The following is a 27,462-nucleotide window of genomic DNA, read 5'->3' on the forward strand; positions in this document are numbered from 1 at the left end:
CCTGGCATTCACGCCAGAGCTCAATCGTTGTCTCATCAGACTAGATATTTTTGTTTCTCATGGTCTCAGACTATTTCAGGTGCATTTTACGAAGAAACGACTTCCGTCTGGCCTCTTTGACATACAGGCCTGATTGGTGGATTACTGCAGAAATGGTTGTCCTTCTAGAAGGTTGTCGTCTCTCCAGATTGAAATACTGTAGCTCTGACAGAGTGACCAATCAGGTTCTTGGTCACCTCCCTGACAGCTAACCAGCTCTGTCTGGAGTGTCCTAGTGATTCCAAACTTTTTTTCTATTCATGAATGATGGAGGCCATTTTTCTGTGTGCCTCGACACAATCCTGTCTCGGAGGGCTACAGAAAATTCCTTCGACTTCATTCTTGAGTTGTGCTCTGCCATGCACTGCTAAGTGTGGGAATTCATATGTACACAGGTTTCCAAGGCATGTCCAATCAACCAAATTTACAGCAGGTGGACTCCAATTAAGCTGCACAAACATTTCAAAGATGATCAGTTAAAACAGGATGCCCCTAAGCTCAATTTTGAGCTTCATGTCTAAGGCTGTGAAAATGTACATGCATGTGATTAATTAATGTAATATTTATGATAAATTAGCAAACATTTCTAAAAAAAAAAAAAAACTTTCTCATTGCCATTATGGGGTATTGTGTGTAGAATTTTGAGGACAACAATTAATTTATTCCATTTTGGAATAAGGCTGTCACAAACTGTGGAAAAGTGCTGTGAATACTTTCTGAATACTTGTAACTCCAGCCTATAGTCTAGTTCAGAGGAATTTAAACGTGCAAGAGATGTCACTGCAAAGAGATAAAATAATTATATCTCCAATGTGTGTATTTTTCAGCTTGATTTGCCATTTCATTTCATTTATGGCTCTTGGTATCATTCGTTTGTATAATTGTGTCTTGTTTATATGTATATGTACAGCTTCTTTGTTTGTACACTACAACGATAGTGGGCATATTTCAGAGATGGTTGTGATTTGATTGGGAGAGAGAGAAGGGCCATCGCGTCTACATGTGCCACCATCTTGGATCAATCACGATTAATTACATTTTAAACTGTAATTAAAAAAAGTGATGCCCTTAACTGCATTGTTTTGAGTGTCCAGCAGGGGATGCTCTGACACAGATCACAAGAAGTCCACTTGGTGTTGTTGTTACTCCACTGAAGACCTTTGTAAAAAGACGCCACACGGCGATGCAGTGAAGTGCCCTTAAGGCCAAAACACACTTTTACCAGAAACCTTCTATGTGTGTGTGTGTGTGTGTGTGTGACCCAGCTGCCAAAATGAGACGGGTGTCATTCTGGTCTTGTAACGATTGTTGTTCTAAGAAGAAGTCTCCTGCTTCTTCTCTGTTTTCACCCTCAGAATGAGCCATTGCCTTAATGTGACATCTTTGAAGGAGTGTTTTATTAATAAATAAGTAATCCAAAAAGTCAAAATAAGGTAAGTCAGCAGAGCAAAATGAAAGTTATTACACATGTAATTAAATTGGGGGAGAAAAAAAGACTATGTTTCACCATCATCATCCTCCTCCTCACGAGGTCATGCGTACGTCTGGCGTAATGGCGGAGCTTTGATCCTCCCTGCTGTTGACAAGCACCTGCTGGGATATGTCGCTTTGCCGTTTCCATAGCGACTCTTCCCCTGGCTTAACTTGGTGGGTGTCTCCATCTGCAGTTAGAGACGGGATCAAGCCGCCTGGCTGGACGTCTTCAATGACGAGACGTTCGACTTCCGCGGAAGAAAGGCCATGAAGTTGTGATGGTGAGAGTTCGCCTTTTGGATGAGTGGGCAGACAGGAGGATTGTGGGCAATGCAGCTCCTCACTGATGGGGTAATAAAAGGTGGAGGACGACGCTGTGGCGGCCGGAGGTGACGGCTCAGCTTCATCCTGGGGAAGAAAGAAAGGTGGCGGAGGTAAGATGTATTAGGATGGATGAAGATGATGAAAGACTGCATTCATTCATGATTCATGTATGGATGAGCGGTTACTGGGATTTACTTTAGTAGGACACCTGAGCCTGAAGATGACATCACAGCAGAGTCCTCTGAGCCACAATCGAGTTAATAACATGATGACGAGTGTCAGAAGGTGACAATGGCGGCAGGCAAGAATTACGACGCGTTAACAACATTCAGTCATCATGCACAACGCAAACACTAATGCCTGTTGTGTCTAATCCAGTTGTCAGCACAGTGCCGTGAGTACGGGGTGAAAAGTAACAGGATCACATACATGTTATAATGGCGGCTGCTGCAGAATGGCATATATCTGCAGTATATCTGCAGTACACGTGCAGGACAAACACCCGGTTAGACGCATGTGAGAACACAACTGACTGCTTGACCATGTTTGGTGGATGATCATGTGCCTTGACAGCGAAACCATCATGCGGTGAGACGTTAAGGGGTGTCATCATCAGGAACACGCTCATCAAAGTAAGACTTCCAAGAAGAGAGGAAGTAAAACACTTGCAGTGTCATGTTTGAGCCACAAGACGGCGCTCACACACACCTGAATGACAACAACATGAGGACTCATCTCTAACTGTGAAGCAATATTCTTGTCCCACAGCACCTCGGTTGTGTCGTGTACCAAGACATGTTTGAAGCACTATGGCGCACCACGCACCGTGTTGATGGAGCGGCCGGGTCCCCGCTGTGCCACGATGGCGCCGGAGAGGGCTTTAATCCAGCTGTGCATGTCCTCTGGACTGTCAGTCTGACAAAATAAAACATGTCATGATGTGTAGCTATAGTTTCACTTCGTATCCTGGAGGAAAAAGGTGTGTGGGGTGATTACCTGCAAGTAGAATGTTCTGGAGCTGGTGATCATCTCAAACAGGTTGTCCCTCATCATCAGCTCACTGTAGAACACATTGTTTAGGTGCAAGGATCTAAAAGTTACTTTATTTTCTTCTGAAGCAAACTAGAAGTCTAATTAAAAAGTGCACCGTGCTGGTTGGATCACTCTAGCCCAGTGGTTCTCAACTGGCTTGGCTGCGGCACACACTATCACCCTTTAATGATAAGCGGTGACTCAAATCGCAGAGATTTTACAAATATATTTATTGAGGTAGTGCAAAATTACTCAAAGTGCAAGCAGTATACACGTTTAATGAACATATTAGGAATCAGGGTATTCTTTAAATCAGGGGTAGGGAACTTATGGCTCGCGAGCCAGATGTGGCTCTTTTGACGACTGTATCTGGCTCTCAGATAAAGCTTAGCTGACGTTGCTTAACGCGATAAGTAATGAATAATTCCGCTGGAAATCAGTGTTAAAAATTACGTTCAAAGTATAAAACATTCTCATGCATTTTAATCCATCCATCCGTTTTCTACCGCACCTGTTCAAGGTTGCGGGTGGCTCAGCCAATCCCAGGTGTCCTTTGGGGTACAGGAGGGTCGCATTAATGGTAAGAAGTATTTCATTTATTATTGGTTAGCTTCAGAATAACAATGTTATTAAAAAGAATAAGAGACTTATTATACTCTAGAAATGTATGTCTTACTTGAAAATGCACGCATTGCATTCAGTGTGACAAAAAATATGATATGGCTCTTACGGAAATACATTTTAAAATATTTGGATTTCATGGCTCTCTCAGCCAAAAAGGTTCCCGACCCCTGCTTTAAATAGTCGACAATTCAATTCGGAGGAGTCTGATTCAACTATTAACTTCCCCCTCTGTGTGAGGCAAGAGAGTTAATACCTGCTGAGACCCAGCGTACAGCAAAGGGTGTTGGGAGGATAAATCGATTGTGTTCATCGTTTCTTCTATAAATATTTAGTAAAAAACTCTTGTGTACAGACAAATAGTGTTTAGAGAGTAAGACGAAATTCACATCTGCTTTCAATTTCGCTGCTTCCAGTCACTGCTTCCTGGTGTGACGTCACATGTCTGAATTAAACAACTTGCAGTATTTTGGTCCGACAAGACACTTTCCAGCCAACCTGTTGGAGTTTGAGAGGTGCTGCAAAGAGGAATGGGCTAAACTGCCCAAAGATAGGTGTGCCAAGCTTGTGGCATCGTATTCAAAAAGACTTGAGGCTGTATTTTCTGCCAAAGGTGCATCAACAAAGTATGGCGCAAAGGATGTGATTAATTGTGAATTTTTTTTCTTTCAAAATCACAAAAAGGCGCTTGCTAACAGCATGATTGCAAAGTGTTGATCGCTTCTCTGGGACTGCTTTTGTGAATGTGCAAATATAAAATAAACATGTACGAGTGTACTAGACAGCCATGAGTGACAGTCTTATTCATTAAAAAAAGATGTATTCAATTTAATTTGTAATTGTGAGAAATATGTTAATGTTTTTATTCTATTTTATATTTTAGGATTACATTATTTTATTCTATGAAGTAGATTACTAAAAAACTGTTTTGGTCTTCTTCTATGACAGCAGGTTTTAAATAGCACGGCAGAACCTTTGTCGCTACCTTAAGGAGTATTAAGAGATGACATCTTGCTGCATGAAAGAGACCAAGACTGACATAATTATAATCAACTACCTCTGTTTGCACTCCTGGACTTTAAGAATGTCCTTTAGATGGATGACTCGCAGTGCCCCCCTGTCCTGTGAGAAGGCAGAGAGAGCAGATGCTTAATCAGTTGGCGACATCACGTGTGCACATGCCAAGTTGAATGAAGCTTCAAACTCACCAAGTCTGACTTGTAGTAGCTGAGAGCATTTTCATCCAGGATAAAGTACCTGCGCTTCCATGTTTTCATCTGAGGAAGCGTCAACATAATACCAGGAGAAGTTGTCAACAGTGGGTTTGTTTAAGTTGTGTACTTCTGACATGATACAAACAGGCTGTGTTTGTGTGGGTGGGTGTGTGGCTCACCACAGCTCCCTGTTTGACACAGTACCCCGCCTTGATGACGGCCTGGTCTTGTGCTTCTCTGGACAGGAAGTAAGGTGACTGGTTGTGGCCCCGCCTCAAACCTCCACGCTCTACCCCATCCTGCCCCTCGCCCCGTTCCTACCACACAACAAAGTAGACGTCCACATAGACTCAAGCATTTGTTTGAACTTCACTGTGTTGGAGATGCCATGATAATAAATTAAAATAATAATTATTAGTATTTTTTTAATGTCAAATGTTAGCATTACCATAAAACACAGCAACACTGCAGAGTCACTGTTTGTTGTAAAGACAAGTTTTCCAGTCTGGAATTCAAAGCAGTGATCAAGCATGTCGAGGCGTGCACACGTAGCACATGCATCCACGCATACCAGTGCACGTGTCCAGGCGTGCCAGGACAGCACCAAATGAAAGCCTCACCTGAGTAGCCGTGACGATTGGCACTCCTCCAATGATTTCAGTCTTGTAGGAGACTCCCAGGACTTCCTGTTGGGTGTCTGCCACCATAGCCACGCTGACCTTTGGCACCTGCAAGTAAGCAACAACCGCGCTGACTCATAACATAGGCTGTTGTCTTGATAAACACCCACCCAGAAAAAATTAATAATTCCTAGAAGACATTCATTCTTAAACTGAAACAACTCTCAGTAAATCTGTCTCTTAAAGAAAGAGGACTGATAATGTCTCTGCTTCGGGCTGTGGGTCCTCATTTGGAAATGTTGCCTCAGACAAGAAAATTGCCTCAGCAGGGGGAAAATATGCTTACGCTCTTTTACCGTAACTCTTGGTATTTCAATAACGCAGACGCCCGACATCGATACCACCAAAAAAAGATCATGCAAATACACAGATTAGGTATACCATACACTGCACCACAACGTACAGTACATGCTTTGCTCTCCTTTTGGATATATTGTATTTGTTAGAGTCTAAACATCTTATTTCCCCCTAAATTCGGGCATTGGAAGTGTTAACATTCTGGAGTGTTTGAACATCATGCAACTTAAAATGTATACATTACTACTCAAATATCTCAGATATAGGCTAAAACAGTCTAAAAAAAAATCCCATATTGAATTTCTAGTTGGCTTGGTTATCTGTAAAGGGTAGGATCAATTATTATGTTATGCATTTTATCACAAAAAAATATTTTAACAAAAAAGCCAAAAATACTTTTCAGCAAACATTCATTTTTCAGAGATATTCATCAACATTCCATACATCAGTCAAAGGACAGTTGCTTTTAAAATATCTCCTTGTCGAACTAACTTAATACAGAATACATTGCAGTATGAAGAAGAACCTCCAGGTTCTGTAACAGCTTCTTCCCTCAGGCCGTAAGACTATTGAACGCATCATAATAATCCCCTCAATTCCCCCCAAAAATGGATTAACTCGCTGGAATATAAAGACAATATAACATATATCTATAAACGTGGATGCATATGCAAAAGTGCAATATATTTATCTGTACAGTAATCTATTGATTTATATCTGCACCTTATTGCTTTTTTATCCTGCACTACCATGAGCTAAAGCAACAAAATGTCGTTCTTATCTGTACTGTAAAGTTCAAATTTGAATGACAATAAAAAGGAAGTCTAAGTCTAAGTATAGAGCAAAGGTTGCTAGCAATTCAGTTTCTCAATTTTTGTAAAAGATTAGGACATTATATATCTACACAAAAATAATAAACATGTTTATTTTTCTGTGTGCTAATAATTTTGTACCTTTTGTTTTGTAAACAATATTGTATTTTTATGGTTATTGTCTGATTCTATACTACCATAACGATTGTATGTATCTAATGTGGAGATGTGTTTTATTTTTTATGTGGTAGGATTGGTCATGTATGAATGTGTGTATTTATGTTTGTTTAGTGTTGTACACGTATCAAAGCATTGTGAAATGTTAGACCTCAGGAAGAATAGCGGCTGCTAATGCAGCTGGTATTAGTGATCTTAATAAACAAACATGCAGGCTAGCAGGCTGCTCTGTACATAAACACGCTATGCTCCCATCAGGTTGCATTGACCATTTATAGATGATAGTGGAAGGAGTAGCGAGAGAACACCGGGGTCGTGAGTGCAATGTTTTGGGAAGGAATTCAGGCTTTGTTTTGTAAATGAATGTCAGATATACAGTACGTGTGAGTTAATTGGTGTCTCACAGTTATCTTGGTGGCATTGTTGAGAGCAGCGATCCATTCCACCAAGTCTTGTTGGTCGTTGGCCTGCAGGTAGAACTTCCTCATTGCTGCGTTTATAACTGTGCGTGTGAAAGAAGATACAAATGGGAAAATGTCATCATGTTTCAGAATGAGGATACACACTGGTACTGCTTCCTCCCAGAGGCGAACCACAACAGGAAGTGGCGAGAGACAAAAGACGGGGAAGAAAAGTGCGAGACAGACACACGGGAAGACGAGGCAGGGAAGGGACTACCGAAGGAAGCAAGGAAAGGGGAATGAGAGGAAGCGCACCTGCACCTTTCAACACAGATGTTTGTCAACATGTTTGAAAGGAATTATTCCAGAACCTTCCCATATGACCACGGTTTTTGATTGATTGATTGAGACTTTTATTAGTAGATTGCACAGTACAGTACATATTCCGTAAAATTGACCACTAAATGGTAACACCCGAAAAAGTTTTTCAACTTGTTTAAGTCGGGGTCCACGTTAATCAATTCATGGTAGACCATGAATTGTGACCACCTGACTTATGTATGTTCTCTGTGACAACTTACCAAAGCAGAACTCTGTCTTTGGCCTCGTTTTGGCGGCATCGCTCACCTGCAGGCAGGCAAAAAAAAAAAAGACACTGCTGGTTTGCTTTACCTCACGCACATGGCTTCCTATTAGTTTGTCATGTGCACGCACTCACCTTGGAGATGTAGGAGAGGTTGAGAGATCCAACGTTCTCTGCTCCTTCTGGAAGATTCTATAACAAAGAAATGAACATTGCCATTGTTGTCATGGTGGCGACATACACACACATATACACTCACCTGTGGGTTGTCCATGTACCACAGCAGGTTGCGCTGCTCCGTGCTAAGGATGAAGTAGCGGCGCAGGAACTTGCCACTGTTCTCCATCTCCTCAATGTCCAGGAAGCCGCAGATGCGATTCTGTCGGTCTACGTACGGCATGGCGACATCTGCAGGCTCCACCCACGCTGTGACATCACAGGTAGGCTGCAAGGAGGCAGATCAGAGTCAAAACATGCTCGGATTGATTGATTGTTGAAACTTTTATTAGTTGATTGCACAGTAAAGTACATATTCCGTACAATTGACCACTAAATGGTAACACCCGAATACGTTTTTCAACTTGTTTAAGTCGGGGTCCACGTTAATCAATTCATATGCCACATATGGGATGACAAATAGGACTTTTATATCTAAAAAGAAAAAACACCGGAAAACATAAACATCGAACGCATCACCCTAGCCAGGGGTCTCAAACTCAATTTACCTAGGGGGCCACAGAATGCAGAAACTGGGTGAGGCTGGGCCGCAAGAAAAGATTTCTTAAAAAAAATTTAACATGCACTTTTTAATGAATTCACCTTCTTTGAATGGCTTTCCCTCCCAAACAACCACCTCACTCACCATTTGGTGGTAGCGGGGGTATATATTGTAGCCAGGAAGAGTTAGGGCTACAAGCGATTCTGGGTATTTGTTCTGTTGTGTTTATGTTGTGTTACGGTGCGGATGTTGTCCCTAAATGTGTTTGTCATTCTTTTTTGGTGTGGGTTCACATTGTGGCGCATATTTTCAACAGTGTTAAAGTTGTTTATACGGCCACCCTCAGTGTGACCTGTATGTCTTGCAGTCACTTACGTGTGTCAGCAGAAGCCGCATAAAACATGTGACTGGGCCAGCACGCTGTTTGTATGGTGAAAAAGCGGACGCCACGACAGGTTGTAGAGGACGCTAAAGGCAGTGCCATCACGGCACGCTCTTAATAATTTTGTCCGGGTGAAAATCGGGAGAATGGTTGCCCTGGGAGATTTTCGGGAGGGGCACTGAAATTCGGGAGTCTACCGGAAAAATCGGGAGGGTTGGCAAATATGCTCGCGGCCCGCACTAACATTAAACTTTCATATTAAGGAGGGGGCCGCAAAATAACGTCTCGCGGGCCGCAATTGGCCCGCGGGCCACGTGTCTGAGACCCCTGCCCTAGAGGAAGTGTGTGTGTGTGTGTGTGTGTGTGTCCCCTTACAAGTCCTGCAGTCACTTGGACGTCACAGCAACTGGACACAAAGTGACGTCACCACGTTCACAGCTATTTGGTAGCAAACACACTATTCTATTCACTGTAATGACAGTGTTTCCATTACTGCATTAGCATGTTGCTAACACGAAAACAGGAAATGGCGTCCTGTTAGAATGACTTACATGTAATTAGTGCCCGCTGTAGACGCAAGTTAATTCCGCCTAAGAATTTCATGTCAGCCGCAAAAGTTAAACAAATCGTTTTTCGAACAAGGTTTATGCAGCAAAAACAAAACACATCGAAAAAGAATAACTTTCAGCCAACATTAACGGGAAGTTTAAAGACTTCCAAAACGGGTCAACTTACAAGTTTGGCTCAGTCCGAGTCCACCTGGCAGCTCTCTCCGAGCAGCGTGAAACTCCCTGCCGCTCACCAGCTCACACTTCCGCTTCCGGTTTTCTCCCAGTGCTGCACAGACTGCGTAGCACATAACAGTACATATAAAACAAATATTAAATATCGTATTATCAATAATATACTAAGTTACACAGCTGTAGTAGTGTTTTCATAAAAATATAAATTCAATAATATCAAAAATATATTCATTATTATTCGGACAGCAAAAAAAAAAGTCTATTTGTCTATTATTTAATTTTTTTTTTTTTTTTTTTATGTTTTTATTTATCTCCTTCATTGATGTGCATCTTTGATCGATAGACAATTAAACCTCAGAAACTAAACACACATTTACACACCAATGCCCGAGAAGGAGCAGGATAAAGAAAAATCATATATTTTCCTGCCCCCTTCAACATAATACGTAGTCTTATTTAATGGATATCATACAAACCAAACAAATATATCCAAATATAATGAAAACAAACAAAAAACACACAAATTATAAAAATATATTTTACATTTGTTTCTACAAGGGTGGAGGTTTTCATGCCCTTTCTGTTTTTTCGACATTATCCTCTTTAGTGAGTGCTAACTGTTGATATAAATTATAACACTTTGAGTTGATGAATATGCAATTTGCCAAGCAGACATAAACGTATAGTAGGCTACTGCTTGAATGAAAATGACACACCAAAGTCCTTAGTGAACTTCTTTAAGTAGTTACAAATACATTTTGTCAGGGCTCTAAGCAGAATTATATTTGGAGGCCCCCTTGCCACAAAATATTTGCACACTTTTTAATTCTTGTGAAACTACTTTTATACTTTTTTTGATCAAACTTGAATTTAAGTTTATTTCTCTTTTGGTCTATGCTTTCTATGTGATTTTGGTGTGGTTCCTGTATATTTTGATCATTTCCATGGTCAAAATCGCGGAAATTCCGTGTTTCCTGATCAAAATAACGCAGCAGACGAGAAGTGAGGCAGACACAGGTGGTGCCTCCACGGCTACACACAAAGTGTATTGAGCGCGTGCGTGCGAGGGGGCGCGTGCTCGTTGCCGCGGGGGAAAAGGCAGGCCATGAGGCAGCAAGTACCTCTGCCTCAAGGTAGGGGGCGATATATTGTCAACTTGCAGTTCAATGCCTCTGCAGTACTCTGACTCGCCAAGTGGGGGCACTCAAATAGTCAAAAACATGGCGAAGCAATTGGAGCGTATCACTGCCAGTCTGCACTCTACGGAAGCAGCTTGAGTCTAACACCAGCCAGGGATGTTAAAATAATATCAAGCGGCAGCCATTTAACCATGAAAATATGGAAACGCTGCTGATTGTGTGTTTGATTTAGAAGGTCAGTCTTTAATGCTGTACATTCTTATTATATTACTTTGTAAAACTACTGTAGTTATTAATAGCATTCTATTATATTATTTTTATACAATATGTCTGATCTAAAAGTTATTGTTTTCTCTTTAAAAGACATGTTAACATTTTGCTGTTTTGGGAGGCCAATCACCAATTAAATCAATATGAAATAATTTCAACGAGAGACATTGGTTTGTGATACAAGTGCCGTCACACAACCAATTAAGCTCCTAAATTGAGCTACTACTGCATTTAATTTAAATCATAATTAATTAATGACACATTTAAGTAATTATTCAAACTTATATTTATTAATTACATTTTGTCTCATTTGGCCCTCCATACTTTACAGCACCAACTGTGTCAAAGAACTGTACTCTATGGCTTATATAAAGTTGAAATAGGAACCCATTTTATAACACATTCTGCTCATGTGGGGATTATACATACAGTAACAAAGGTCATGCTTGGTGATTTTATTCGGCTCTAAATAAGGGCCGTCACCTTTCATCATTTGAAAATTCTATTTTTTCCAAAGTACTCATTCTGTGACATAAGCCATTATCAAAAAAAAAAATCACCATATTTCATTCATTTGCTGCTTTACTTAAGAATCTTATCTAGGCTCATTTGCGAGGTCTATATTTAGAGGGCAGCTTTGAAAATGATATTTTTAAACTATGTCTCTGCATATGCCAATAGGATAATCACGCCGCTATTAATACCGTTTGTGATATGAAATGAGCATGAAGTACCAAATGGGATTTTTAATGTTCCTATTCCACCACATGACCACATGAAAGTGAATGTGAGACACACGCACACAGGCACACACACACACATTCCTTGCCATCTGTTAACATAAGTTCAAAAATAGCCCTACCAGAAGCTTCACCAAAGATAGGCGGAGCTGTGTTCACGTTGCCGTCCTTGCAGAGAGTTTAGTCTCCATAATGATCTTTAGATGCCAATACAAGGTTGTTTACATCAATATCAGTGTCTAAGAGTCAAGGCCCAACAAGAAATGGAACCTTTTCCCGACCAGTTCATGGAGTTCCACCCTATCCACGGAACCAACGTGCAACTGAACCCCTTGTCCACGCAGGCCACGCGGGTCGAAAGCTTCGCCAATGGAGTATGCTTCAGCAAACACCCCCTCAAGCCAGGGGAGATATTCCTCATAGAGATCGAGGACAAGGAGCTCGGCTGGTGTGGCCACCTCCGGATCGGCCTGACCGCCAAGGACCCCATGAGCTTGGAGGTGGTTCCTGAATACTCTATACCGGAATTGACAGACCAGGGCGACAGCTGGGTTTTCGCTATCACTCGCAACCACAATAAAATCGTGGAGGAGGTCGACGAGGGAGAAGGTGGGCAGGATCCCGCGGGGGGTCACAGACTGGGTCAGGGGGAGGAGGAAAATGAAGGTGACACAAACAACAAACCAAAAACTTTTTTCACTGACTCTCATTTGTACATTGAGAACGTCCGGATCCCCAGAGACAAGCTGGTTGGCCGCAGCCGACCTGGACGTTACAGCCACATTCTGGACGACTTGTACAAGACTAATGCGCTTCCGCCGACAGCCAGACGTAGCCGGATAGGAGTTCTGTATGTATCCAAAGGCCCACATCTAGCTGACATGCACATTGTCATTAACGGGGAGGACATGGGGGCTTCTGCGAGAGGCATCCCCACCACGGAGCCCATTTATGCCGTAGTGGACGTATTTGCTGCTACTAAGTGTGTCAGGATTGTGCAGGTGGAGTATGGATGTGAGTATCACTCTTGCATGATGGAAGCGTTTTTTTGTGTCAATTCCGTATCTTTAAAAGTCCCCCATTTCAGTCTCGTCCTTGCAGACACTGTGCAGAAAGGCCATCCAGAAACACATCGTCCACAGAATGGCCATTGACTGGTTGGCGCTGCCAGAAGCATTAAAGCACTACTGCAAGTATGAGTGAGGACTGAGGATCTTCAGTGGGAACTGAACTGAGACTCTATAGATATTGTGAATGGATGCTGTGTTAGATCCGGATGCTTAATTGCGGAACTAAAAGCCAGTTCACCTAAAAGAAGTGCCAGCTTCCTTCAGCTGGAAGACTTTTTGTCCATTTGTGTCCATTCAGATGAACTTGTGAGGTCAGAGGTCATTGAGGGAGCTATGAGGCATAGCTCGGTTGGTAGAGCGGCCGTGCCAGCAACTAGAGGGTTCTGGGTTCGATCCCCGCTTCTTCCATCCTAGTCACTGCTGTTGTGTCCTTGGGCAAGACAGTTCACCCACCTGCTCCCAGTGCCACCCACACTGGTTTAAATGTAATTTAGATAATGGGTTTCACTATGTAAAGCGCTTTGGGTCAATAGAGAAAGGCACTATATAAAATATAGTTCACTAACGAGGGCTCAGTGGGGTCTACCACATCCAGACTCATCCAACCGTGCCTTTAAACCTCGGAAAAAGGGCCTTCCCCAATCGTTCCCATAATTTTGGAACCATAGTACAGATTTAATTGTGCCAGTGTGATATTTTTTTTAAAGAATATTGGTTGATTAAAAATAACTGAACTTTTTTTAAATTTTTTTTACTTTTTATTGACATCTTCTCCCTTAATTTAGTACAGTGTTACCTCAATTGAAGAGTATTTTGAAATAGGTCGTCCCGCTAATTGTTATGCTTTAAGTTACAAGCAAAAATCTGATACACGCATCTCGCCAGCTAGAGATGGACATCGCTTTGTTTTTGCAACCATGGTAAGGAAAAAAGTGAGTTTGAAGTACAATGCTGAGAAGAAGTAGTGTATGATATTATTTGAATTGAAAAAAGAAGTAATCAAAAACATGACCGAGTGTGTAGTCCACTTGACGAAGCAGTATGAGCGTATCACTGCTTGTCTGCACCATACAGAATGAGTCTAACGCCAGGCAAGATTGTTCAAATACTGTCAAAATGCGGACATTTATCCATGAAAATATGAAGAAGCTGCTAATGGTGTGTTTGATGGAGAAACAGCTTGTAGGAGATACCATAGAAGTCCACTCTCCAATGTATACACTATTATAACATTACTTTATAAACTACTTTAGTTGTTTTCATTCAAAACGTATTATCTTAAAAAAAATGTTTTCTTTTTAAAAGGCATGTTACATGTTAAAATTGTGCCATATTTGGGGCCAAGCACAGATTAAATTGATTTAAATTAATTCAATGGGCAAGTGTTATGAATTAAGAGCTACGTCACAGAACCAAGTTGAGGTACTACTGTATATGCCCATATGTTTATTATACACTAGTGGCAAATACCAATGGTTCCATCTAGAACTGTATTTTGTTTTATATTACATGAATATTTGAGTTTTGTATTATTCAAAGTTTTTGTCCTAGACAACTGCAAACAGCAGTGTGTTAAACATGTGTCCAAATCCAAATATTAAAAAATATGTATTTATGTGTGTATTTTTATACATTTATATTGATTTATAATATATTACATTTGTCTGAATATAATTCACTGACTGTTACATTACATGTGAGGCACACATGTCTAATGAGAACCAACAGAGGAGCTGCACGAATGCCTTCATTAAAGTAATAATGCAGTACGTATTCATTTAAAGAAATAAATGATAAATGGGTTGTACTTGTATAGCGCTTTTCTACCTTCAAGGTACTCAAAGCGCTTTGACACTACTTCCACATTTACCCATTCACACACACATTCACACACTGATGGAGGGAGCTGCCATGCAAGGCGCTAACCAGCACCCATCAGGAGCAAGGGTGAAGTGTCTTGCTCAGGACACAACGGACATGACGAAGTCGGTACTAGGTGGGGATTGAACCAGGGACCCTCGGGTCGCGCACGGCCATTCTTCCACTGCGCCACGCCGCCCTATATTATTTATGTATTTAATATTTGTTTGCTTACTTCCATCCATCCATCCATCCATCCATTTTCTACCGCTTATTCCCTTCGGGATCGCGGGGGGCGCTGGAGCCTATCTCAGCTACAATCGGGCGGAAGGCGGTGTACACCCTGGACAAGTCGCCACCTCATCGCAGGGCCAACACAGATAGACAGACAACATTCACACTCATATTCACACACTAGGGCCAATTTAGTGTTGCCAATCAACCTATCCCCAGGTGCATGTTTTGGAGGTGGGAGGAAGCCGGAGTACCCGGATGGAACCCACGCAGTCACGGGGAGAACATGCAAACTCCACACAGAAAGATCCCGAGCCTGGGATCAATCTGATTATACACATATTTTGGACTGCAACAATTCATTGATAAAGTTGATTAGGAAAAAAAAAAAAAGTTTTGTACAGTGCATCCAGAAAGTATTCACAGTGCTTCACTTTTTCCACATTTTGTCATGTTGCATCCTTTTTACAATATTGAATATATACATTTGTGTCCGCAAAATTCTATGGACAATACCGCATAATGACTGGATATTATGTTGCTTCGATTAATCGTTTAAAGTTAAAGTTAAAGTACCAATGATTGTCACACACACACTAGGTGTGGCGAAATTATTCTCTGCATTTAACCCATCACCCTTGATCACCCCCTGGGAGGTGAGGGGAGCAGTGGGCAGCAGCGGTGGCCGTGCCCGGGAATAATTTTTTGGTGATGTTTAATGAGTGTAAGTAATAACATTTGATACAATCCAGACCACATGCAGTGCCCGGAATTTTAAGTGGACGTGTTCCGCAGGGGCGCTGAAATAGAGTGCACATGAGAGCGTGCGACTAATACGCACATGTTAAATGGGCAATTTCAATGCTGATGATGTGCATATAATTGAAAAAAAAATATGGTTATGCTAAGCAGAGCAGTCTCTGTTTATGCCAGGGGTGTCAAACTCATTTTAGATTATGAGCCACATGAAGAAAAATCTACTACCCAGTGGGACAGACTGGTAAATTCACGGCATGATAACTTAAAAATAAAGACAACTTCAGGGTGAAGTGTCTTGCTCAGGACACAACGGACATGACGAGGTTGGTACTAGGTGGGGATTGAACCAGGGACCCTCGGGTTGCGCACGGCCACTCTCCCACTGCGCCTTAACAATATGTTTATGATTGTTTGTAGTTTTCAGTATGTAAAATGCATTGCATCATACTGAGAGCTGTTTCTATGCTGTGCTATCTCAGTATGCTGAAGTATGGACTGCCAGGGCGAAGCACCAAATCCTGGGCCCCCATACACAGGACTCCTAAGGGGCCCCCAATCCTACGCTAAACCCAACCGCATTCACACACACTTGGTATGTTTACACGCACTTAAAAGTACTACATGTACTGAAACCAGCTTTTTAAAACACATGTAAAAACCTATTATATTTTTTGACTTTTTAAAGATGGGATTAACATATCTTTAAAATTTTTAAATGATCATAAGTTAGTTTGGAGGGCAGCACGGTGGAGGAGGGGTTAGTGCGTCTGCCTCACAATACGAAGGTCCTGAGTAGTCGCGAGTTCAATCCCGGCCTCGGGATCTTTCTGTGTGGAGTTTGCATGTTCTCCCCGTGACTGTGTGGGTTCCCTCCGGGTACGCCGGCTTTCTCCCACCTCCAAAGACATGCACCTGGGGATAGGTTGATTGGCAACACTAAATTGGCCCTAGTGTGTGAATGTGAGTGTGAATGTTGTCTGTCTATCTGTGTTGGCCCTGCGATGAGGTGGCGACTTGTCCAGGGTGTACCCCGCCTTCCGCCCGATTGTAGCTGAGATAGGCTCCAGCACCCCCCGCGACCCCGAAGGGAAATAAGCGGTAAAAAATGGATGGATGGATGGAAGTTAGTTTGTGTTTTACAAAAACGTGTCAACAAATTTATTATAGCCAAAATGAATTCAAATAATCATATAACTTGCAATTATTCATTTTAAAATGATTATAAATCTGTCAAATTGTATTTTACTTCAGACTAACATTTTAATAATACATCATTATTATTTAAATCTATATCATTATTAGTGCATCTCCTAGGAGATAAGTCTCCCCCTGTTTTTAAAACGTAGTGACGGCCCTGTTTCTAACTTGAATCGAGGGTCTTTGAATGCACCATAGTTATTGGCAAAGAGATGCAAAGGTGAAACTCGTACATGACGTTCTCCTATCCTGTCACAGATAGATTTTCTTCTACCATCTCTCCTTGTTCCAAATTGATGTTGCTGTGTGTAAATACTTGAAGGTGAGCTTTCTGATGACGTTGTGTTATATATTGTATATATTATGTAATAATAAAATATTTAAGTATATTTTAAATACTGTATGAGTTGGTGACTTGTCCAGGGTGTAGCCCGCCTTCCGCCCGAATGCTGCTGAGATAGGCTTCAGCACTCCCCGCGACCCCAAAAGGGACAAGCGGTAGAAAATGGATCGATGGATATAATATGTAGATATTACATATATGTTATATTTTATATTGCTACTATCGTAATTTTTTGGTGTACTTTATACCTTTTGTTTTCGCCCTCTTTTTGTGCCCTTGTGCATTATCCTTTCCATCCTTTGTACCTGAGCTACTGTGTGGAACAACTTCCCTTGTGGATTAATAAAATGTGTCTAAAGTCTAAGTCTAAGTCTAAGTTATGTGACATCTGTGTTGAGTGAGGTGTTCCATGCTAGGTTTGTCTATTCAGGTAGAGCGAACCCATTCACATTTTTGATTGGACCGTCAGGATCAACATTGCCCCAGCTTTCACTTGCTGCTGTGAGCTAAAAGACGAGGAATTTCAGACCAATGCTGTTCCTGCTGGACTAGTATTAAGTGACTTTTGATGCTCAAATCAAAATGATAATGCTAATATTAGCTTTTGGAAATTTGCGCGGTACCAATAAATAGCCAACAGCGTGACAGTTTCACACTACCGGCGGGAAAAATAATCTCCCGGCAGTCTTTCTTTGCTTCAGACCTGCATTGATTGATTGATTGAAACTTTTATTAGTAGATTGCACAGTGAAGTACATATTCCGTACAATTGACCACTAAATGGTAACACCCGAATAAGTTTTTCAACTTGTTTAAGTCGGGGTCCACTTAAATTGATTCATGATACAGATATATACTATTTTCATAATACAGTCATCACACAAGATAATCATCACAGTCAGAGGTGGGTAGTAACGCGCTACATTTACTCCGTTACATCTACTTGAGTAACTTTTGGGATAAATTGTACTTCTAAGAGTAGTTTTAATGCAACATACTTTTACTTTTACTTGAGTATATTTATAGAGAAGAAACGCTACTTTTACTCCGCTACTTTTATCTACATTCAGCTCGCTACTCGCTACTAATTTTTTATCGATCTGTTAATGCACGCTTTGTTTGTTTTGGTCTGTCAGACAGACCTTCATAGTGCCTGCGTTTCAACAAATACAGTCACTGGTGACGTTCACTCCGTTCCACCAATCAGATGCAGTCACTGGTGACGTTGGACCAATCAAACAGAGCCAAGGATCACATGACCTGACTTAAACAAGTTGAAAAACTTATTGGGGTGTTACCATTTAGTGGTCAATTGTACGGAATATGTACTGTATTGTGCAATCTACTAATACAAGTTCCAATCAATCAATCAAAAGTGTGAAGGAAAAAAGACCATTTTTTATTTCAACCGTACACCCCGTCAAAAGCCTAAAGACTGACTGCACAGTTCCTGTCTTCACAATAAAAGTGCCGCTCCATCGCGCCTGCGCTTTCAAAATAAGAGTCTCCGAAAGCCTGCGCAAACAAGCTAGCAAGCTACGGAGTTTGCCGCCAATGTATTTCTTGTAAAGTGTATAAAAACGAATATGGAAGCTGGACATATAAGATGCCAAAAACCAACCACTTTCATGTGGTATTAGACAGAAAGGAGGAACTTTTTTTCTCCTCCATTTGAAAACGTGGACGTTTGTCATCACTACTGTCTGATTCCAATCAATGCAAGTCATCAGAATCAGGTAATACACTAACTTATATTCCCGTCTTCATGAAAGAAAGGAATCTATATGTGTTAAACATGCATGTATATTCATTAAAACACTATTAACATGTAAACAAAAACGGCAAAAAAAATAAATATAAATTATATACTGTATATATCAATGTACATATATATATATATATATATATATATATATATATATGTGTGTGTGTGTATATATATATATATATATATGTATATATGTGTGTGTGTGTGTATATATATATATATGATATGTGTGTGTATGTTACTCATCAGTTACTCAGTACTTGAGTAGTTTTTTTACAACATACTTTTTACTTTTACTCAAGTAAATATTTGGGTGACTACTCCTTACTTTTACTTGAGTAATTAATCTCTAAAGTAACAGTACTCTTACTTGAGTACAATTTCTGGCTACTCTACCCACCTCTGATCACAGTATATAAATTGAATTATTTACATTATTTACAATCCGGGGTGTGGGATATGGAGGGGCGCGCGGGGTTAAGTTTGGTTGGAATCAACACTTCAGTCATCAACAATTGCATCATCAGAGAAATTGACATTGGAACAGTGTAGGTCTGACTTGGTACATATGTACAGCAAGTATTGGACACAGAGAGAGAGATCAGAAATTATAAGAAAAAGTGACTACATTTGATTGTTTACATTTGATTATTTAAAATCCGAGGAGGTATGATGAGGAAGGGAGGGTGTTAGTTTAGGGTTGAAGTTGCCTGGAGGTGTTCTTTTAGTGCGGTTTTGAAGGAGGATAGAGATGCCCTTTCTTTTACACCTGTTGGGAGTGCATTCCACATTGATGTGGCATAGAAAGAGAATGAGTTAAGACCTTTGTTAGATCGGAATCTGGGTTTAACGTGGTTAGTAGAGCTCCCCCTGGTGTTGTGGTTATGGCGGTCATTTACGTTAAGGAAGTAGTTTGACATGTACTTCAGTATCAGGGAGGTGTAGCGGATTTTATAGACAAGGCTCAGTGCAAGTTGTTTTACTCTGTCCTCCACCCTGAGCCAGCCCACTTTGGAGAAGTGGGTAGGAGTGAGGTGTGATCTAGGGTGGAGGTCTAGAAGTAATCTGACTAGCTTGTTCTGGGATGTTTGGAGTCTAGATTTGAGGGTTTTGGAGGTGCTAGGGTACCAGGAGGTGCATGCGGCCCGATACAATCTTGGTAGTAGCGTCATGTTTGTAGCGCAATCCAATATCATTTCTTGATAGTGTCTGCTATCTAACATCAGCATAGCCATTAGAGATGTAATATTTATGTCAATATTAGAGCGCAAATCATGGGAAATGTGTTCATCTTCTGGCAAAACACTACCACTGCATTTCAACGAGTACTTAGGCCTACCACACTACTGTATTTTATTGTTGGTCATTATGGTGGTACTTGGAGAGCCAGAATTTTTCTGAAATGGTACTTGGTGAAAAAAGCTTGAGAACCACGTGGTCTAAGTCATTCTTAATTTGACGTCTAGGGTTGTATTGATTTTTTATGAATTTGTATTACGTTTTTTTTTTTTTATAGGTAATATATTTGAATGACGGAACAAAATATTCAAACTGTACAATGGTCCTCCCTGTGCTTTTGGCTAACAACACCTCCACTTACCTTCCCACTTCGCGAACCGAATGACAGTTCAGTTCAGTTCATTTTCAGTTTCAGCAAAAGTGTGTTAATCCTTTTGAAAAAAAGACACACAGTTAGTAAAATTATGTGTAAGTCAATGGAAAAAACTGTAACCTGTTCCCTTCAGTAGTAGTAGTTCTAAGGTGGTCAAACGCTGCCATCTAGCGCCCACTAAAATAATTGCGGTGGGCGGAGCTCCCGTTTAGTCTCGCGAGAGGAGGCAAAAACGGAAAGGCGATCTCACTGTTGACAGTCAGTCATCACCAGTCACCTTGGTAATCATTTGGGTTTACGTCCATCACACACAGCATGTCTTTCTGTCGTTTTTTCGGCGGTGAGGTCTACAAGGATCACTTTAAACCAGGTGAGTCTGTAACAACGTTACGAAATCACCTGAGAGGTGATGTAACCTGTGGTCTGGATTAAGCAGCCTAAGGTTAACATTGTGTATTTTAGGCCTGCCATATGTTTATTATTATTGTTAGGTTGTATTGTGTCCTCTTGCGAGTCAGTAAGTAGACAACAATATATGTATATTGATATAACGTTTTTTATATAGTGGACAGGTATGAGGACTCTGGTCTAAATGAGATGTTCTCTACAGGTGTGTACGTGTGCTCCAACTGTAACCATCCACTGTTCTCAAGTCGGTCCAAGTTTGCCCACTCATCCCCATGGCCCGCTTTCACGGAGACCATCAGGGAGGACAGTGTGACCAAGTTGATGGAGACGCTCACAGCCTTTAAGGTCAGGGAAGTGATCAAAACTACTCCCATCTATGACTTCCCGCTCATGTGAAGCTCATGATATCATGCAAGTACAGGAGGTGGGAATTGATCGCGTTATTTCAGTTCAGTTTCAGTTTATTTGGAACTTGCATCCGATACAATGTAATGCATCACACATTTCCAGTTGTTTCATTACAGCACGTCCGAAAAGGAGTAAGAAGAAGTTGAGCTGATTTAATCCTACCCCTTTTCATACCGGAGCAATTTTATCCTATTTTCTTGTTCTCTGTAACAGAACAGTGAACAAATAAATAATAAACAAATAATATTCTATAGTAAGTAAACAAATATTAAATGCATAAATTATATTTGTCTCAATAAAAAAAAAAAAAAAAATAAAAAAAAAAGGGTTCAAGATATTCATCATAATTCTTGTTCTGTGTACTTTGTGAACACTTGTAGTTTGAACAATCTCTTAAACTGAATCATATTGGAGCTTTGTTTGATTTCTTTGGTTAATCTATTCCATAATTTAATTCCACATACAGATATACTAAAGGTTTTAAGTGTTGTACGACCATAAACATGTTTTAAATTAGATGTTCCTCTAAGGTTATATTTCTCCTCTTTTGTTGGGTAGCAGGTTATAGTTTGCTTTGTACATAATTTTTAGCTGTTTGCAAATGCACCAAATCGTTAATGATAAATAAATAAATAAAGGGTTTGTATGTTCTCTATAGCCAACATTATGTATTATTCTAATTGATCTTTTTGTAACACAGTTCATCAATCAATCAATCAATCTTTATTTATATAGCCCTAAATCACAAGTATCTCAAAGGGCTGCACAAGCCACAACGACATCCTCGGCACAAAGCCCACACACGGGCAAGGAAAAACTCACCCCAGTGGGACGTCGATGTGAATGACTATGAGAAACCTTGGAGAGGACCGCATATGTGGGTAACCCCCCCCCTCTAGGGGAGACCGAAAGCAATGGATGTCGAGTGGGTCTGACATAATATTGTGAGAGTCCAGTCCATAGTGGATCCAACATAATAGTAAGAGTCCAGTCCATAGTGGGGCCAGCAGGACACCATCCCGAGCGGAGACGGGTCAGCAGCGCAGAGATGTTCCCAGCCGATGCACAGGCGAGCGGTCCACCCCGGGTCCCGACTCTGGACAGCCAGCACTTCATCCATGGCCACCGGACCTGTGCCCCCCCCCCCCTCAAGGAAAAGGGGAGCAGAGGAGAAAAGAAAAGAAACGGCAGATCAACTGGTCTAACAGGGGGGCTATTTAAAGGCTAGAGTATACAAATGAGTTTTAAGATGGGACTTAAATGCTTCTACTGAGGTAGCATCTCTAATTGTTACCGGGAGGGCATTCCATAGTACTGGAGCCCGAATAGAAAACGCTCTATAGCCCGCAGACTTTTTTTGGGCTCTGGGAATCACTAATAAGCCGGAGTTCTTTGAACGCAGATTTCTTGCCGGGACATATGGTACAATGCAATCGACAAGATAGGACGGAGCTAGACCGTGTAGTATTTTATACGTAAGTAGTAAAACCTTAAAGTCACATCTTAAGTGACTTTAAGGTTAATGAATGAAGCGCACATTTGTAGTTGTTTCCCCATATTTCTGCACAATAACTCAGATATGGTAACACTAGCAAGCGGTAAAGAATATGAAGTGATTTTTGGTCTAGAACATGTTTTGCTTTAAGCATTATTGACGTGTTTCTTGCTACTTTATGTCGTATATATTTTTATATGAGATTTCCCAATTCATTTTACCATCTATTAATACACCCAAAAATGTGTTTTCTTCTACCCTTTTCAATGTCTACTCCATCTATTTGTATTTGTGTTTGACTTTCTCTTCTACTGTCACCAAATAGCATTATTTTAGTTTTACTGAGATTCAAAGATAGTCTGTTTTTGTCAAACTTGTAGGTTCTGTGTGGCAAGTGCGGCCAAGGCCTGGGTCATGAATTTTTTAACGGCGGGCCCGAGGAGGGCGTGTCACGATTTTGAATATTCAGTCACTCGCTCAAGTTTGTCCCCAGCAAAGGTAAGACAAGCATATTAAAGCATACTTACAACCATATTACTACACTCAGCAATTACACTCTCTAAGGACTTTTGGAATATATTTGTTCAAGCATACCATTACACTGAATTGGTGCCATTTGCTTGTAATCTCTCCAAATAAACGTACATTTCTGTCTTTTTTTCAAATCTCAACCAGATAATACACATATTTAACTACTCAATATATGCATTGGCCCATCTCAGGCAACATTCTCTATGTACAAGGTTCCTATGAAAAATACTGTATGTCTCATTTGAGTAACAGCACCGAACGTAACAGGAGTGAGTTTTTAGCATAGACTGAGCAAATACATAAAATGATTTATGCTAAATGCGTGTTGACACTAAGCACATTATAGAGATTCAACTAAAAAGTATTTTACAACTAAAAATATTAGTATAAGTAACAGGACTGTAAATAAAATATTATAGATTATTTATCGAACTGCAAGGTTCCTTGACAGTAAAATTATATTTTATCACTGTTTATATTACAATTTCTTCCATTCATCCATCCATTTTCTGCTGCTTGTCCCTAAAGTATGTATATTTGTCAATAGGCTGGGTGTAATTAGCCCTTTCCACTGTTTTACTCTCTTAAATATAGCATTTTAAACCTAATATACAAACCCTGTTTCCATATGAGTTGGGAAATTGAGTTAGATGTAAATATAAACGGAATACAACGATTTGCAAATCCTTTTCAACCCATATTCAATTGAATGCACTACAAAGACAAGATATTTGATGTTCAAACTCATAAACTTTATTTTTTTAACAATTAACTTAGAATTTCATGGCTGCAACACGTGCCAAAGTAGTTGGGAAAGGGCATGTTCACCACTGTGTTACATCACCTTTTCTTTTAACAACACTCAATAAACGATTGGGAACTGAGGAAACTAATTGTTGAAGCTTTGAAAGTGGAATTCTTTCCCATTCTTGTTTTATGTAGAGCTTCAGTCGTTCAACAGTCCGGGGTCCCTGCTGTCGTATTTTACGCTTCATAATGCGCCACACATTTTCGATGGGAGACAGGTCTGGACTGCAGGCGGGCCAGGAAAGTACCCGCACTCTTTATATATATATATATATATATATATATATATATATATATATATATATATATATATATATATATATATATAATAGCTGCCTATCCTTCCTAAAATTTGACATAACCATGAAATTTAATCATGCAAATCACCCAGAAATGTTTAATACACACACATATATATATATATATACTATATATATATATATAGATAGATATATATTTATGTATATATATATATCAGTCACACCATATTGCTGATAATTACAATAATAAACTAACCGCAAAATTAAAAATGTTTCAAAAAAGGCAAACTGTTTTAGAAGTAATTAAAATGAGAAAATAAATTATCAATATAAAATAGATAGAATAAGTAAAGATAGTAGGTTTGAACAGATACTGTGATAACAATTTTTAACAGAAATTCACAATTGATAAATATATGGTAAATTGTATTATATTCTCCTGTGTCTTTAAATATTCTTCAAAATTATATAAAATTAAATCCAGTTTCAAAAAATATATATGATAAAAACGTTGAATTGTTTGTCATTTACTTACATCATATGTATATATATATATATATATATATATATATATATATATATATATATATATATATATATAGGTACTCCGGCTTCCTCCCACTTCCAAAGACATGCACCTGGGGATAAGTTGATTGGCAACACTAAATTGGCCCTAGTGTGTGGATGTGAGTGTGAATGTTGTCTGTCTATCTGTGTTGGCCCTGCGATGAGGTGGCGACTTGTCCAGGGTGTACCCCGCCTTCCGCCCGATTGTAGCTGAGATAGGCTCCAGCGCCCCCCGCGACCCCAAAGGGAATAAGCGGTAGAAAATGGATATATATATATATACACAGTATATATATATATATATATATATTAGAGATGCGCAGTTTGCGGACACAACCGCGGAGTCCGCGGATTATCCGCGGATCGGGCGGATGAAATTAAAAACAATAAGATTTTATCCGCTTGCGGGTCGGGTCGGGCGGATTAATTAGATATTTTTTTTATTTTTATTTTTTTTTTGCGGGTGGCAGTTAAACCAATTCGGAAATATATATACATAGTTAAATGTTGTTACCCACATACGAAAAACGAGCAGGCACCTGCTGCATATGCCACAACAGAAGAAGAAAAAAGAAAAGAGATGGACACTTTTACGGAGCGGAGAAGGGACGCCTCGCCGGGGTCCGGGACCGAGGCCCCTTCCCCCGAGAGGGCCCCACCGGGAGCCGTAGCTGAGGCGATCCGTGAGAAGGGCCCGACGCACGTCCAGGGTCACTACCGCGCCCACCGTCCGCTTTCGCAGTGCGCTCACGAAAGGGGTGGGGCTCACCCTGGTTGATATAGAGAGCAGGACGGTGGCCATGGAATTTCATTTAAGGTTTGTGATAAACCATCAAACTCATTCGTTAAAAGGACTCTATAGTAATATAAAGCAAATTTTTCTGGACATTATCATGCAAGAAAAGTTTATTTTTGGGATCGCGATCACCGCGTAATGATTTTTAAAGGTTGCATTACATTAACTGTCCCATGTGATCAGCCAGTGCGATTGGAAGTCCATGCTCAATTATTGCCTCCGTAAATAAAACTTCGGCATTTATCACATCCAAAGAATCTGTTTGGGCGACGAAAAACGTTGAAAGTTTTCCACTTGTATCGCTAGCAACGGCATTAGACTTGTGTTTTTTTGTCCCAACGTGGTCTTTTACATCGCTAATTCCTCCGTGTCCGATCGAAAAATCTTGTCTGCACAAGGTGCAATTCGCGTAGTTTTCACCCTTTTTTTTTTTTTTTAATTAATATTAGATATATAACAACGGGCGGATGGCGGGCGGGTGGAGTTCTGATCAAACGTTACATCGGGTGGATGGCGGATGGTTGACGACTTTCTGACGCGGTTGCGGATGAAATAAATTGCCTATCCGCGCATCTCTAATATATATATATATATATATATATATATATATATATATATATACATATTAAATACGTATATTATATGTATATGTATATTACAGTTCATTTACCATGCATTTATACATTATGGTTCCCGAGGATGTAAATGGCACCAATTTCATGTATGAATTTCCCAGACATGACATTCAACTGGTTGGTAATATTAGGTTATCATAATAGTGATTATGTTCTATATTTTCTTCTTCCCAGGCAAGGACAAGCAATAAAGAGTGAGTTTCAACAAGTCCAGAGACTCCAGATGTCCAGGAGGAGAGTATGATGCGGCCAAGAGAAAGTCCCGGGAAGGACATCTTGTCTGCTGAAGTATCTCACATTATATTCTGTAACACTCTTCATGTTTAAGATCAGTATTTATTAGTAATAATATAGATTGTTTGCTGATATAAGTCGGCCACATGATCTATGCACTTACAATCTGCACATTGTGCATGTTATGATATTGAATAATGCTAATGGTAATAAAATGCAAGTAAGAATTTTGGTGTTGTTTGTTGAGTATTCACTAGAGGGAGCTGTTCTCTCGTGTTGTCACTTTAACCTTCTCTCTCCAAGCAGCCTTGTGAGAGTGATGGAGGCAGCATCTTGTATGAGACACACCACTGTACACTTACACGCTTCATCAGCCGTCCACGTTTTTGTGATGACATGTGAACGTCGGTTGGTTGAGTGGCGCGTTCTGGCGCAGCTGCAGGCCGCATTCCTGGTGGCGGCGGCTTGGCGGTGGCGATGAGGTTTTGAGGAGAAGCTGGGCAGCCTCGTTATAGAGACTAGAGAGCAAAGGCTGTCATTATACAGGCAACACGCACTCATACTTACACACATGAAAAAGTGTTGGCTGTATTCTTGGATAGGGCACACTCGAGCCGCGACTTTTGAAGTTTTGTTTACGCTCTTGTAGTTTGTTCACACAAAGTGCACTCAAGTGGTCTTACCACCGACACATTTCGGTGTTGCCCATAACTTGCCCTTACATAGCACAAATGCCCAAGGTGGTCATTATATTTGTGCATACAACAACTTCAATTTATGTGTACAAGCAGACATTGAAGGTGCGTCTTGCTGACACCGCTTGTGTTGTTGCA

The 27,462-nt window shown here is 40.4% G+C and overlaps 3 protein-coding genes across 4 annotated transcripts; 2 read left to right on the forward strand and 1 right to left on the reverse strand.

The window, feature by feature from the left end:
• Positions 1-1,421: 1,421 nt before the first annotated feature.
• On the reverse strand, positions 1,422-20,620 carry LOC133610795 (pleckstrin homology domain-containing family A member 1-like). Of its 2 annotated transcripts, XM_061967435.2 has the most exons (14): positions 20,477-20,620; positions 9,489-9,599; positions 7,913-8,098; positions 7,789-7,845; positions 7,652-7,697; positions 7,074-7,171; positions 5,324-5,431; positions 5,152-5,208; positions 4,883-5,020; positions 4,698-4,766; positions 4,547-4,611; positions 2,833-2,896; positions 2,662-2,751; positions 1,422-1,920 (listed from the first exon to the last, which is right to left on the reverse strand). In XM_061967435.2, the coding sequence occupies exons 3-14, from the start codon at positions 8,051-8,053 to the stop codon at positions 1,564-1,566; spliced, it is 1,290 nt and encodes a 429-aa protein (XP_061823419.1). In that variant the 5' UTR covers positions 8,054-8,098; positions 9,489-9,599; positions 20,477-20,620; the 3' UTR covers positions 1,422-1,563. The 2 variants fall into 2 exon arrangements, with proteins under 2 accessions (XP_061823419.1, XP_061823420.1); XM_061967436.2 differs by lacking the exon at positions 5,152-5,208 and having other exon boundaries at positions 20,477-20,618.
• Positions 11,830-14,953, forward strand: neurl2 (neuralized E3 ubiquitin protein ligase 2). Its single transcript, XM_061966177.2, has 2 exons — positions 11,830-12,659; positions 12,733-14,953. The coding sequence occupies exons 1-2, from the start codon at positions 11,849-11,851 to the stop codon at positions 12,846-12,848; spliced, it is 927 nt and encodes a 308-aa protein (XP_061822161.1). The 5' UTR covers positions 11,830-11,848; the 3' UTR covers positions 12,849-14,953.
• Positions 20,621-20,694: 74 nt separating the features above from the next.
• msrb1b (methionine sulfoxide reductase B1b) lies at positions 20,695-26,856 on the forward strand. The gene is made up of 4 exons (XM_072914072.1): positions 20,695-20,858; positions 21,099-21,241; positions 23,180-23,297; positions 26,570-26,856. The coding sequence occupies exons 1-4, from the start codon at positions 20,804-20,806 to the stop codon at positions 26,584-26,586; spliced, it is 333 nt and encodes a 110-aa protein (XP_072770173.1). The 5' UTR covers positions 20,695-20,803; the 3' UTR covers positions 26,587-26,856.
• Positions 26,857-27,462: the final 606 nt, after the last annotated feature.

This window comes from Nerophis lumbriciformis, linkage group LG11 (genome assembly GCF_033978685.3).
Source record: "Nerophis lumbriciformis linkage group LG11, RoL_Nlum_v2.1, whole genome shotgun sequence".
NCBI lineage: Eukaryota > Metazoa > Chordata > Actinopteri > Syngnathiformes > Syngnathidae > Nerophis > Nerophis lumbriciformis.

Coding starts and splice junctions, on each gene's coding strand:
- LOC133610795 (XM_061967435.2), bottom strand. CDS start 8,053: ATGCCGTACGTAGACCGACAGAATCGCATCTGCGGCTTCCTGGACATT. Junction 7,846..7,912: donor GGTACATGGACAACCCACAG/GTGAGTGTATAT, acceptor TCTTTGTTATAG/AATCTTCCAGAAGGAGCAGA. Junction 7,698..7,788: donor ACCTCTCCTACATCTCCAAG/GTGAGTGCGTGC, acceptor GCCTGCCTGCAG/GTGAGCGATGCCGCCAAAAC.
- neurl2 (XM_061966177.2), top strand. CDS start 11,849: ATGCCAATACAAGGTTGTTTACATCAATATCAGTGTCTAAGAGTCAAG. Junction 12,660..12,732: donor TGTGCAGGTGGAGTATGGAT/GTGAGTATCACT, acceptor CCCCCATTTCAG/TCTCGTCCTTGCAGACACTG.